General features: G+C 39.8%; 2 protein-coding genes and 1 long non-coding RNA gene across 4 annotated transcripts in view; 1 reads left to right on the top strand and 2 right to left on the bottom strand.

Annotated features, from left to right (window-relative positions):
• Positions 1-99: 99 nt before the first annotated feature.
• Positions 100-8,828, bottom strand: dcun1d3 (defective in cullin neddylation 1 domain containing 3). Its single transcript, XM_079333893.1, has 4 exons — positions 8,700-8,828; positions 7,619-7,701; positions 4,702-5,247; positions 100-2,050 (listed from the first exon to the last, which is right to left on the bottom strand). Exons 3-4 carry the CDS (start codon positions 5,139-5,141, stop codon positions 1,507-1,509), a joined length of 984 nt encoding a protein of 327 aa, XP_079190019.1. The 5' UTR covers positions 5,142-5,247; positions 7,619-7,701; positions 8,700-8,828; the 3' UTR covers positions 100-1,506.
• Positions 8,567-12,117, top strand: lyrm1 (LYR motif containing 1). 2 transcript variants are annotated; one of them, XM_079333895.1, is made up of 6 exons: positions 8,567-8,746; positions 9,372-9,449; positions 10,711-10,885; positions 10,994-11,054; positions 11,559-11,590; positions 11,682-12,117. In XM_079333895.1, the coding sequence occupies exons 3-6, from the start codon at positions 10,727-10,729 to the stop codon at positions 11,793-11,795; spliced, it is 366 nt and encodes a 121-aa protein (XP_079190021.1). In that variant the 5' UTR covers positions 8,567-8,746; positions 9,372-9,449; positions 10,711-10,726; the 3' UTR covers positions 11,796-12,117. The 2 variants fall into 2 exon arrangements, with proteins under 2 accessions (XP_079190021.1, XP_079190020.1); XM_079333894.1 differs by lacking the exon at positions 8,567-8,746 and adding an exon at positions 9,042-9,146.
• LOC306817204 overlaps positions 12,035-14,721 on the bottom strand; it is a 42,155-nt gene continuing 39,468 nt past the window's right edge. Inside the window, exon 3 of the long non-coding RNA XR_013777989.1 lies at positions 12,035-13,693. This is a non-coding gene — a long non-coding RNA (uncharacterized lncRNA). The remainder of the gene's footprint in view (positions 13,694-14,721) is intronic.

Here is a 14,721-nt window from a genome sequence, read left to right as displayed (position 1 = left end):
AAGACATGCATATGGAGCGCAGTACGTTCATGAGTATGGAAAGGCAATTTATAAAATGAAAAGCGATGGTAACTTATTGAGACCTCAAGTTCAACAGTCAAAAGTTCAACACTGTTTTTATTTATTATAAATCAAAACATTTTATATAAAAAGGACAAAGGGGTCTGAAATAAAACCATTTTAGATGTAAACCAAACAGATCAGGTTATGGCCACCCTTCTTTCATCACTGGACCCATATTGCAGACCCTTGATTAGCCAGCATTTCTAGTTAATACTCATTCACTCATTTCCAAACACCCTCGGCTTTACTTTGAGACCCATCTACAGTTGGAAAAGGTTACAAACGGAAATCATGTGGTTGACATCAATCTCTCTGCAAAAAAAAAGAAAAAGCATGCCATTGGGTTTTTTTGTGCGCTCCATTACAGCTATCATCAGCAGCAGTCAACATTATTTGTGGAGTATGCAGAGATTTTTTTTTATATATATATAGTAGTTTGATGTGAATATCTTAAGGTAAACAACAAACGCTAATGTTGATAAATTAATGCACCAAGACCTAGTTTAGCCAAATGTTTGTATACCAGATTTCCCCAAATAAGAAAGCTTAGAGAAAAGCCAGAATCATTGTCGTAACACTTAACTGCTTCTTGAAAATAGGTGGACGTTAAAATGGTTTATGCTAAAGGTCAAAGGAACGCAAACAGCTGCTTAAACAAGCTAAGCTGCTAACAGCACGAGCAGCACTCAAATACTCGACGTAGAAGAGTCTGTCTCTGTGGATACCAATGTGTGTTTTTTTTAATGCAAATTACAACTTGTAAATTAAAAATTGAATGCCCTTGTGACACAACTGTCATCCATTACTGCAATATTGAAGCCCGACAGTTTTAAAGGCAATATACTGTATGTGCAATCAATTCATATTCACAGCACTGCAAGATAAAAACATACAATCCATCTGAATCAACTAAATCAAGTCGAGTGCAAGGACCCTGACACACGAATCTCATGTTATGTTGATGGATAATCATTTGTCCACAGGTTGCCAAATTTCCCTTCTTATTTATTATTAACTGGTTCCTTTCACAAAAGATATGAGCAGTCTCATTTATTCATAATTAACTGTCTATGTGATAAATGTGGGGAAGTTTATGGCTTTAAGACACCTGTATTTAAACCAAGCCTTTAATGAGCTAACTGCTGGGTTATGGTAGGTAGGTATATGTTAAAATGGACCACATGTCCAATTACTAAAAACACTCATGGGAGGAGAAAAAGTAAAACAATAACTTAAATAGAAGTGCTGAAAACAAAACAGTTCTTAGAGCCCTTTCAAAAACCAAAAAACAAGGTTGCAAGCAGGAATCCCACCCCGACAGAAAAGGAGAGCCAAATGGACAGCTGTCCTTGTAATACTAATATTCATCCAATAATTCACAGATGCACAGTTCACGGGTAGGTCACATCCTTCCCTCCCTTAAAAATATTGAATATTTCCTGGTCAGTGGCCCCCCCACGTCTGTGAGCCGCGGCTTCCCTCTGTTTCATGTCTGTCTGTGGTGGGAGAACACTCTGTCTCAGTACACCTCCCCTCTTCCTCCTTCGCCATCAGTGCCTGTTCTTCCTCTTTTTTCCTGCGCTCCAGCTCCCATTCCACGAACGTGTCAAAGAGGCTGGGCCAGGCCTCGTCCTCGCTGTAGTTGCTCAGATCAGGCCCGATGGCCTGGGTGAAATTGAGGAACATGTTCCACGTGTCCCTCGAGATGCCCCGAATACCTGAGGGATTCTCTGCCAGGAAGTCCAGCCAGTGCTCAAGGATCGAAGGCGTGTCCTGGGTGAAAACTAGGCGCCATAGGGCGATCGCAATGTCACGCTGCAGCGACCGTTGTCCCTCGTCCGCGTCAAGGCCGAATTGGAAGGTGAATCGATACAGGTCCTTGAAGTTTTCCTCGCCCTGGGCATCTAACAGCATGAAGGAGAAACGCGAGCAGATGCCTTCCAGGCTGTCTGCTTTGATGGCTCTGCAGCCGTCAATGAATTCCTTCCTGGAGACACAAAGTAAAAATGAACAGGCATCAGAGGGATTGTGGAATAAGGGATACAGAATCAAAGTGTATCACGGATGAGGAGAGCAATTTTTGAGGTTTAGAAATGTTGCCGTTTTGTACCCATTAGGGGCTATTCAAATCGTTTACATTCCTCTCAGTTTGACTCAATCAATTTTTTTTCCTCTCTCATTTTTTTTTCAAACCAGGAATACGTCCCATTTGACTTGAGCACTACAACAGCACAGGCCTCAAAAGCCACATTTTAAATAAACAGCTTCAGTAAGCATGAGTTGACAATGAAAGATGTTGGTAACCAAAGTGCAGTGTTGTCCAAAGCCTCTGGATGAAAAAGTGCTGAGTTAAGAATGGGACAGGGAGGGGGGAGTGAGTATGGCCCGGCCCGGCCCCTATTCATCTCTTACACTGGCTGCAGAGTGGGAGAGTACAGCAGGATCCATTTCCTGTGTGCAACCATACCTGCTGCCACTGGAAAACTATTTGTGTGGGTGCATGTTTGGTGTTGAAAACTTGGACAGAGCAGAAGTTCTCATGCATCAACTTAGTTATAAACACTGCAAAATGTTGGTTTAATGAGATCAATCGATCTGTGTGTTGATGAGACTTCATTAAATATTGTTACAATAATAATTTGGATTTATAATCCCTCAAGGGGAAATTCGGTTTTACACTCTGTTTAATGAACATGAACACACACAGGCTGAAATACATACACACACACACGTGATCCTATGCATTAACAGAGAGGTCTCAGAGTGAGGGGGCTGCCCACAGTGAGCGCCCCAGAGCAGTTTTGGAGTTCTGTGCCTTGCTCAAGGGGGAACCTCGGCAGTGCTCAGGAAAGAGTTATGAATAGTTGATGTGTAATTTGTATTAGAACAATGAAAAGAGTTTGTTGCTGGAGAAAAAGAAAGAATAGTTGGCAAAAAAAACCTGACACCCTGTTGTGTTAAAAAAAGAAAAAGCCTTTATTAGTCCATGGCTATAGATAAAGTTAAAGTGAGCAGCTCTTCAGAGAGCAGGGTCAGACTCTGATGAGCTGAGACACACATTCACACACCGCTTACGCAGCAGTGGGAGCAATTTAGGCTTCAGTGTCTTACTTAAGGAGGACACTTCGACATGTGGTTGCGGGAGGTGGGTATCGAACCCCTGACCTTCCGGTTGAAAGAGGACTGACCCGGCGCTGAGCCACAGCCTGTACCATCCAAATATCGGGCTCGAACTGAGAGCTCACGCTGCCGAGTGACGTAAGGAAGGAGTGGACATTGTCTTACTCACAGCTTAATTACACACTGCCAAAAACGTGCGCATGTCAACCTAGATCCATACATCAACTGTTTTTGTCCAATGATCCAATCAAAGTGAAGGAAATTCTAAACATTTATATACATCTTGACATCATCTTTTTGAAGCGCTTTTATTTTGAAATCTCCTTTTTGACAAAGTCCACCCAGCTATGATCAATTCTTAACTTCTAAACAAGCTCACAGTAAGCCAAACTTTAGCAAGCAGCCAAGATGAAAAAAGATATGAAATCCTCTCTGGGGGAAAACTCATGTGACAAATATCTCATAAATTTCATTTAAATCCCATGATGACTCGATATGAACTGTAATCATGGCACTTTGATACAGGGAGAGAAAGAATGAAGGGCCAACTTTTCAAGTCTACAGCCAGAGTCATGATTGTGTCGATTTCTGTGGAGTTAAAAAAAAAAAAAAAAAAAAAAGTCTAATTGCAAATTAATTCTGATTTATAACATTAAGTGATACAGTTCAAGAAACTGTTTTGAGCTTGTCTGTTTTTGTATTGCTGATGTTCTGGGTTTTTATTAACGACTGTATAAGATGAGCCAAAATAAACCCGAGACTTCAGCCTTTTATAGGTCAATGATTGTTTGAATGTTATTGTGTGTATTTTGTCTATCTGTAAGTGAATGCTTATTTAAATGTCAATGTGTTAAAAAAAAAAAGAAAAACAAGCATGCATATTTATGTTCAGCATTCAAAGGTCATCAGAGGCCATTAAAGTGAGATGATGACCAAACACTTGCATTCAAACGGTTTCAGTTAAATCATTGTCAAAACATATCTAAAATAACTTTTTTTATTTTCTTGAAGTGAAGCGTTATTCTTTTGAAATCGATCGCAAAGTCGCTGAATTAAAATCAACATGAAAGGTGTGGATTTATTTGGACAGCTTTGTTGATTAAAAACAAGAACTATCGTTTCCCCATTATGTTCCTCAAAGATCTGGTGGGAGAATTCACTTTCGTTTACTTCTTGCATTTTGACAATTTAAGGGCAGACGGTGAATCTAAAACCAGAGAACAGTAATGTTGACGGTTTATAGTTTGTGCCTATTAGAAAGACATCAAACCAATATCAAGATGTATGCTTTAGCAAATGTGACTTACAGCAGCCTGTGATCATCGAGGCTTTGCACAATCTTGTTCAGCTTTAAATTTGACAAAAGTGTTTTTGAGTCATCTGGAGTATCTGGGTTTAAGTACCTTTAGTCATCTACATCACCTCTCGCTGATTGTTTAGCAGTTGTTATGCTAGTTCATCCTGATCAACAAATACCAGTGACTAGAACACGCCCCATTCTCCGAAACTCCACCTTACCTCGTAAACTTGCACATGGTTGCTGCTTGAAACTTCCAGGCAAGAACAAGCACACGAAACTCTGCTGGATCCACACACAGGTCGTTACAGAAGTTCTCCATCCCTTCCTCCAGGATAGCGTCTTCGTGTTCGTCCTTGTAGCAGCAGAACAGCTCTTCAATGCGTGTCAGCGACAGCCCGTCTCCATCCAGACTCTCGTCCTTGCGGGGTTCCCCCATCACCGCAGGGATGACGGGCGTCTCCACAGTGACCTCCAGGGCCTTGGTGCCATTGGACAGCTCGCTGGTGGCTTTGCTACACGGGGCACTTTGCTCTTCCTTGTGACCCCCGCTGCCACCGCCTCCTTTCTTGTGGTGAGACTTGGAGCCGCTCTCCTTGTCTCCACTCTTACTGCCGAGCGAGGACGTCGGGTTCTTACACTTGGTGACACACTGGCCCATGTCTTCCTGCCTGGTCCCACGTCTGTCTTCTCACCTTCAGTCCCCGTCGGAACCACCTGGACGCCTCTGCTCTGGTGTGGCAGGACGCCTCAACATGCCCTCAGGCCTGTGGTGAAGAAAAAGCAGAACAGTTTGATTCTCATAGAGTTCAAATATAAAACCAAGGAAATATTACTGCACAGACAAAGAACAAATGAACTATAGGGATTTTTAAATGCTGAGGGTCAAGAAATGGGGCTTCCTCTGACTGCCACAATGCAGGTGCTGCACCGCCAAACTTTGGACTTTAATGAGCTTAAAAAGGACAGAAATGAACAGTTTATGTTTATTCAGAGAATGTACCGTAAATTCCGGACTATAAGCCGCTACTTTTTTCTCACACTTCGAGCACTGCGGCTTCTACTCCGGTGCGGCTAATGCATGGATTTTTTATGGGGGACAAATGCAAAAACATTTGACTTCGTCACGTCGGATCTTAATATCAGTCATTTTGCGCTTCATGCACGCACCCTCATGATGGAAAACACACGGAGAAATACATATGATGCAGCTTTCAAGTTAAAGGCGATCGACCTGGCTGTCAAAGAAGCTAACAGAGCTGCTGCACGTTAAGATGACACTGACAGCGACAACAGAGACTGAGGAAGTGAGTAATGAAGTCATTCTGAGGCAGTGAATGGATGGACTTTTTCTTGTGAAATATATTACGGTCATCTTTTTCATCAGCCGTGTTACAGACACCGTCGGCTAGGCTTCGTATTGTAACGGTTCATGTTGTAAAGTCAGTAGTTGATAATGTGTTCATAATTCCGATTATGTGGAGAGTCAGTGAATGCACCAGCGAGAACGTGTCGAGTGGCTGTATGAGAGAACGATGGGGGAGAGAGTTGGATTGTTACGGCAAGTTATGTGTTGCTCTCTGCTGTAAACGGCGTGGTCACGGCCGACAGTGATCGGGTTATTAAAAGTTATTAATATTTGAACGCTCCTTTAACGTCCGTACGGACGCTACAGTATTTGCGGATGTTACCGGTAGCCTACGTCTGTGTAAATACCTCTTGTTATAGCGTGGACACCTGCGGCTTATAATCAAGTGCGGCTTATATATGTACAAATACATTTATTTACTTATTTTTAGCCGGTGCGGCTTATATCCAGGTGCGCTCAATAGTCCGGAATTTACGGTATATCACCACAGAGACACTACAACTGAAGACAAACATGTTTCACCTCAGAAACACAATGAAATAGAAATGTTTGAGTTAGCACTACGCCCTTTTGAGTTTTTCTTGGAGCCATTCAAATATGACAACATTTATTAGTCAATACTATCTGTAAAACTCTATAAACATTATTGATTGACATTTTCCTTCTTGATGATCTTGTGTCTATTAACACATTGGTTATGAAAACTTGGTTTCTTGTAACTTTTCTCTGATTTGCTTTAATACCAAAGAAGCCGAGGAAGGTTTTCTGCCAAACTACTGCTGTAAGCTGCATGGAGAGTGAAAGGCTTCAAAAGGTCAAAAAGCTCCAGCAATTGATAGCAGCATTTGATATTGGATGACCCTGAAAAAGGTCAAAAGCGTGTTGGTCTGATCACATTATTAAAATGTGATATCTGTTTGTTTCTGGAGGTTTTTTGCTTTAATACTAAACACTTCCTATTTGGCAGAGGGGAGAGTTAAATGGACTCCAGACTGGGCAGTAAGAGAACATCCCAGCACCAAAGGTTTCATTCTGGTTTTTCTTTTGCATAGTGTTTTCTGTGGAGTAGTACATACCTGTTTGAGGAAAAAAACAAATACACTACTATAAATACATTGAAATAGATTTGATATGATTACGACTTTGTTGTCAGGCTCAGTTCAAGAAATCTAAAGATGAGACCTGAATCCTGTCCTTTCACAATGAGTCGGATGTTTTCTTCATGTAAAATTGTTTTTTTTTTTGTGTTGTTAAAGCTTTATTTAAGCTACATTTGAATTTAATAAACAAAAAGTCTCTTAGCATCAGATAGGGGAACTGACGGCTGACACGTTGGCTGCTTCAACACAATTTGTGAAGTTTTTTTGTTTGCTATGATTACACAAAAACAAACTCAAAGAGTTCCATCTTCTCTACTTTAAATAGAAGATGCTAGAGGCAAAAATAATTTACATCATTGCACTTCTCTACACTGCAAGACAGAAAAAAAGTTAACGTTTTTTCAGGGCATATACATTATACTTTCAAATATCAATGAAATCGAAGCAAATTATACAACAATCAAAGGAATAACCAGAAGCTGAAGATCTGGTAATTTACTAATATTTAAAGTAATTTAACTAACAGTAGAGACGCTTTATCTTCACACAGCCCTGGGCTTGTTGAAGTAGCTTGATTTTACCATGACAGTTCATGTCACACATCTTTACAAAAAAAGGTAATCAAACATTGATGAACTGATTCCTGACGCTGGTCAGGATATAACTTACACAGAGTCCCTCAGACGGCATCGGCCATGGATCAGAGTGTCTTTCTATTCAGCTCCATCTTTGTGACCTTGACATCCGCAGTGCTGAAAAGACACATTATCCTGTCATCATAAGCAGAAAGTGATAGCTCATCATAGAAAAACCTGAAGGCTGTGGCTTTTTATAAACAAGCAATGAACAGGTAGCCCAGCATTGTTAAGTATCTGAACTGTACCTACAAATGATTTTTAAGGTCCAGGAGTGAAAATGTGAAATGTATTTTACACTGACGGTTTTGTGTTAGAGTTGAGTGTTCAGACACAGACCTGTCACAGGCCACATACACACTTTGTACTCAAGTACAAGTCATGAAGTCAGTCTTAAAAAAAGGCTACTAGAATAATCTGGAAAATATTTTCTTTGATATTAAAGATGACCAGAATAAACCTTATAGTTTAAAATCAATGAAGAAAAAGAACAAACGGCACTGAAGCAAATCCATTGTGTTGTTCATTACTCTGGACATGTCGAGACATATGTCTCACTCTGACCAACTTTTACCTGACAGACATCTGTTGTCAGTCTGATGGTCTACTTATTAATCTGAATATTCAGTTAGTGATTCATGCCATGTTAACTAAACAGTACTCGGAATAATCTAAAAGTGTCACCAAAAACAATTTCATTAAAACTTCGAAAGTGTTATATCTTCAACATTATGTCGAACAAAAACCCTCATTTTTCAAGTTAAGCAGGTGATGTTTACAAACATTAGCAGACATTATTTTTTATTTTTAACTGAGTTATGTTGAGAAGGATCGGGGTTGAACAGGATCAAGTGAGCTTAACATTTTATGTAAACAAACGTTTTAAAAAAACAATTACCACACCATATGTGAGCCATTCATTAAAACGGAGGGGTACTTCATGGTGAGCGGTTATAAATTCACTGGACATTTACTCAAACACTGCCTGCCTGCCTCCGACGACGTCGCCATAGCTAGCTAGCATCAGCTCGGTTTACTTAAAGTTAGCTCTCGGTTAGGCTAGCTCTTTCGAATAAAACACCAAGAACTACGATTATCCTCGTAAAGGAGCTTACCTTGTCGGCTGATTCCTGTGTGGTGACCTGGGTGTACATTCCTTCAGGTGTAGTTATTATTAAAGTGGCCCCGGTAGCGTTTATAAGAGAAGAAATGAAGTGAGTCAAACTCGTCGCGTTAACTCAGGTTGCTAACTAGTTAGCAGGAAGCAGACAACAACTTCCACATCGATGTGGTGAATAACTTCACCTTTTAAATACACAGTCAGAAAATACTGGACATCACTGTGTGCTACTCAGTTAATGTTGAACTATAAGCGATCTACTGAGTGATTTAAAAAAAAGACCATCTCGGGCTTCTTTGTGCTTCTTCCTTTTAGTCAATGAGTGAAGCTACATTGTGGTCATGTTCCTACGTCACTTCCGCCCTGCCTACAACAGCTGATCTCTCTCACGATAACGCACATCTTCAACATCAAATGGGCTTTTAAACGCAACACCCACATAGTTAAGTCACTTTTAATTATTTTACCTAAGTGTTTTATTTGGCGGATTCACTTTTTTTCAGTTACATAAAAAAGTAACATTAAACTCCCTAAACGTTTAAAAACCATTGAAACTCATCTTAAATGAGTAAGACTGGGTAGTTTTCTTAGTAAGTCGTGATTTTATGTAGCATAGATGCTCCAATATGTTTGCAATAATTTAGTGTTTCCCCTATTTTAAGACCAGTTCAAGGAAACGTCATCATCCGGCGACAAATGTGTTTCTGCTGCTCAAGCTGCTGTCGAGCTTCTTCAGACACAACCGGTAGGTCATTGTTATTATATTGAATTATTGTGAAGCATAAAGATAGAAAATACTAATACACGTCATTAATGTAGATGACAGTTATTGTGACATTAATTACACCCCATCCTTTAAATGTAGAGATTTATTAGATCCAGGAAATCAAGCTTACGTTAACAGGTGAGGCTAAAAAGGGTATTTAGTCTGGAGGTTTAAACACGGATAAGCTCAGCACATATCAGAAAATAAACGTAACTGTACCCATTCAGTGATGTAGCAGTAAGGCTGTTTATAAAACAAGCTTGTTTTGATAATAGTGACATCCAGTGTTAAAAGATGGGAAAGTCTGCTCAAAGCATCAAAATACCACAGATAGATATATTTAGTGATTGTCAACTGATCTTGTTTGATTCATTGCATTGATATAAAAACGTCATTGACATATCCCAACTTAAAACATGTTACTTCTCATATTATTTGCCTTTTTTGGCTGTGTCAACACAGGCAAACTCCTGCACACTGTCTTGACTGCACACATACTCTCAATTTCTGGGTAACTTTGGCAACATTGCCAGTATAAAGTATATTATTTTCGGTAAAATATGACTAGATTTTTTTTAAAGCTTTAGTAACTGTCGATGCAAAAATCAAAATAACAGAGATTATTTCTAAACACTTGGTTTCAAAGGGTATTTATAGGTATCAAAGTACCAGAAAAGTTTTCAACATGAATTCATCCAAAGGGGTTAAAATTAAGCTTTTTGCCAAGGAGGATAAAACAGATCACTCCGACTCTGAATCATATGTGTGAATGTTTAACAGATATATGTTGTAGGACACAGTATCCTTAGGTAAGGTTACATGAATGATAAAAGAAAGACTTAAACAGGCTTTCCTGAAGGATTAGTGTGAACAGCTTTGTATACGAAATGTATAAATGTATTAAAATGAGGGCTGTTAGCCTTCACTAGTTAATTGTGGTTAATTAAGGCCTGAAATCAATGTGTTTATATCTTCAATGGCATGCTATTTTTTTTAAAAATGATAAAGCAGAGTTGTATTTAAACAGAAAGTAAAGCACTCTGAACAGGACTACAGCCCCAAAGTCTAGAAAAGGGACTTTTAACATGTGAAATGAAGGATTAAATAAAATAAAAAAATACGATGACTCACAATTAACTGTACATAATGGCGTTTCAAATGGTGATTAATCGTTATATAAAAAAAATTGTTTGACAGCCCAAATTAAAATACATACATTCTTTGACATTTCCTGTTACAGTTGTTTCTGAGCCCAGATGACAGCCTCCACTCGCAGCAGCGTGTTGTCCCTGTACATGCGAGTGTTTCGCATTGCTCGAACCTGGCAGGCCCAGAGTGGACTTACAGGCGACACAGAGGCAGAGAGAACCTACATCGTTCAGGAGGCCCGCACATTGTTCAGACAGAACCAGCAGGTGTGGACAAACATAACTACACAGCTCACAGAAATGGAAAAAGTAGTATTCATATGGATGTTTGGAGGAGTAACCTTTTCTTTCTCTCTCTTGTATTCTCCTTCTCAGCTGACAGATCAAGAATCAATAACGAGATGTTTAGAAGAATGTGAAGCAAGGATAGAAATAGGTAAGAGGGGAGAGATGCTTTAAGTTGCTTTACATACTGTAAGTCCTGACTAAGCAGTATCTAACTCAGGCCAGCGGCACATTAACAGAAATACTAATTTATTTTCATTTGTCTTGTTGGCAAGTTTTGTTATGGATTTAAATAAAGGAAACCTGTAAATGCTGTCCACTTTAACACTTGGCCATTATATTTTCATATGGCTGCTTCCTGCAGTAAATCCCAGGTGTAAGGTCTAGCACAGTGTGGTTGAGTGAGGAGGAGTAAACGGTGACCTGCTGAATGTTTTGGAAATAATATAATTCTGAATTCCATCTTTATTATTATATATAATATTGTAAGTAGTAAGAATTCTGCAGAACAAAAGCCGTCAGCATGAGTGGTAGTTATTTCCTCATCAGGTAAGAGAACCAGCTGTAGTGATGGACATGAAGAGGACTCGTATGTATCCATATTTCCATTGATTTTTTTTTTTTTTATAATGCTGAAATGCTTTTTGTTTCACAGGTCTACATTACAGGAACCCATATCCAAGAGCTGTAAGGCACTTTGTATCATTTTCTGAGTGTGTGGGTTGATGTGTTGTCGAGAAATGTAATTCAGTTCATCGTTCTCTAATTATTCCCGTAGACGTATCTTCCACCAATGGGATTGGCGACGCAGAAAGGCAGGAAGCTACGAGCACAGCAGCGTCTAAGGAAGCAGGCCAAGCCAGTTTACTTGCAGTCACAAGACGAGACCTGAGCACTCCTCGCCAAAGAGTTCAAGTTTCCGAGGGAAGGAAACCAGAGTGCAGCCACAGGCTGATCTCATCTGCTGATTTGTTGCAAGCACTCAATGATGCAAGAGCAACCGTCATTCAAAAGAAACATTTAGTCCCCGTTGTTTTTCTCAGTAAACGGAAGAAAGCAAGAGTTCTTACTGTGGCTGGATAGTGTGGGCTTCTTCTCAAGAAGACAGTCAGCTTCGAGTGACCTGTGATATAAGATCAAGATGTATATTTTATTTATATTTCTTTCATGATTATTAATTAAAAACAAGCTCAGATTCTGTTTAGAGTCATACAGAGGGCTGGTGTTCTAATTGTGTCAAAAATAAATATATACTGTACAATGATTGAAACTATTAGTTGTGATACGTCACTACGTATACAGTACAGCAGTGGCAGAGAAGTGAGGACAATTCTAAACGAGTGTGCAGATTCCTTTAAACTTCAGAAGAACTATGAAGAGGAACATCATGACTAAAGTAGGAGGAAGTTTTACAGTAAAGAAAGTTTCTGTCATCACACCTGGTGATTGGCACATGGAACAATGACAACAAGAGTCATGAGGGCTTTCCACAAAGACACCAAAATGGGAACAAAGAGGTGTCACACGGGGAAATGAAAATGTGTGTAAACCATGTGATCGTGTCAAAAAAGTATTGAGTGACCAAGTGACTAAATTAAAATGTGGGAGCAATAAGAGTAAGACTCACTGTGTCATCATATCTGGATTAATTCACTCGGCTCACTCTCTGTAAGACAGCACCAGCTGACCTGCTGGATGTTCACCAACCTGACATGCATCCCCTAAGAAACAGAAGAGCGAGTCTAAACCCTGCTCTTTGCTATATTATTTACAGCCAACCCTTAGCAACATTCAGCAAGATGCAGTGGTGAGGGGAAAAACTGCCTTCTGACAGGCAGAGACTTTGACCAGACTTGTTTTATAAAGCACAATGGTCACTGTGACATCTGTCACGACTGGACAGGTCACGAAAGTAAGAGAGAGAGAGAGAGGGACAAACAGCATCAATAACAAAAGATAATACAAACTTAAAACAACTATGCAAGTAGTAACAGTAAAACTGTGTCATATTAGCAAATAATAGTTATGATAATATCGGTATGAAGGATAATGACAATAGTTGAAGTCAATAGATCTCATATTAGCAATAAGACATACTTCACACTGTTAATGGACACGTTACACAGACATGGGTCAGGATGCGCCCAAAGCAGTAGGAGGCAGTGCTTAGGAAATGAACTGACACCTCTCCACTAACCAGACCATCCATAGCCATATTTTCAGTCAACATTGGATCCCAACCCTTAGAGGCAGACTTACTGCTGCCCCGTGTTTTGCAGTGAGTTAGTCAGGTGTTGAACCTAGAATCCTCTAAAACGTTGAAGGACGCATTATCCACTGCACCATCAGCTCCCATGGCGTCACAAACAACAATAATAATGACATAAGTATGAATGATATCAACGATGATTGCAGGTGGAGTCAGACAGGTCAACGACAGCAGGCGATCTGCAGCAACAATTCCCAAGAAGCTGCAAACTTGCATGCAGAATACGTTAACAGGGATTAATATGTAATAATGCTGGTTTATTATTCTCTCCAGCTCCATCCAAAATTAAAAACGTTTTTTTTTTCAGAATGCCAAATTACTTCATGAGTAGTTCTCTGGTCATACAGTGTTGTATATCAGAGAGCTCAAAGAGCCAAGAGTTTTTAATGTAGACTTTCCCTCATGATTTTCTAAAACGAGTCACCTTGACAAGCTCGGCGTCCTCTCTTTGAGGACTTTCGAGGGCATTATCTTTGTCCTCTTGCACTGCATTGGCCGGCATGCAGCCACATGATGGGTCCCTGTGGATACAGAGGAAAGTGGATGTGTGAATGTTTTATTAGGTGACGTCAGTCCAGCGGGTGACACATCAGACTCCTGCCTCAGGCGCGTGGGCTGTGCTGTCTTCAGAAGCGGTGTTGGGGTAGAATAAAATCTTCCCCCTTTAAATGTGGAACTAATGTGGCCTACATAGACGGCAGCATATTTGTCAACACTGTTCCAGAGGACACAGACAAATAACAGACGTGTTTTTCAGACCTAATAAGTAATGCAAACAGAGGAAATAAGGTTTGTGTAAGAATGAAAGAGAGACAGTATCTGAAACAGAACCTCTTCAATGACAAGAGGTCAGGCGAGGAGATGTGAAGGGAAACGGAGCCTACAGCTAATCTAGGTTGTCTGCAAAAGGCTGACCTATAAACCGTATGAAGTCAGATTGTTAAGAGAGTAATTTAGGACAAAAACTTAAAAATAAATGAGTGTGCAACCAAATACGTGATCTTACATCGGGGGAATCTCTTCCTGTGCTTAAAGTGAGAGTGAGCCAAACAAAGATTCTGAGCAGTAGACAACATGTTAACTCTTTTCAATCATAGTCCACTAGGGGTCACACTATACTAAGTGTAGGCTTTTGTTGTAGTTCAGGGGGTTCATATTTGAATCAGAAAAACAAAATAAATCGTAGTGGGTCAACCACAGGTATGCATTTTTTGTGATAAAACACTGATAAATGTGAATTATAATGTATATATTTAGATTGATTTCCAGCGTCCGTTAAAACAGTTTGTTTCCTCTGTCTGTTCCTCTGAGGACTCGGCCTCCTGTACTTTAAGTAGAGTGAATTCACATGATAAAAGTTCATGGTCAAGAACACATACATGTAACAACAGTGATACAAATGACCGTCCTCGTCATGATTTTCCATTCATGTCAGGTAACAGAACATAGATTACATATAGCTGTGACAATGCTCACTTTCACATCTCAATTAATTGAAAGAAACCAAAACTCCCTCACAACAATCAAATGTGAAAAGTTGTCTGATAAT

This window comes from Symphodus melops, assembly GCF_947650265.1.
Source record: "Symphodus melops genome assembly, chromosome: 21".
In the NCBI taxonomy this organism is placed as follows: Eukaryota; Metazoa; Chordata; class Actinopteri; order Labriformes; family Labridae; genus Symphodus; species Symphodus melops.
Note: the sequence above shows the minus strand (reverse complement) of the source record. Positions and strands in the feature narration are given on the sequence as shown.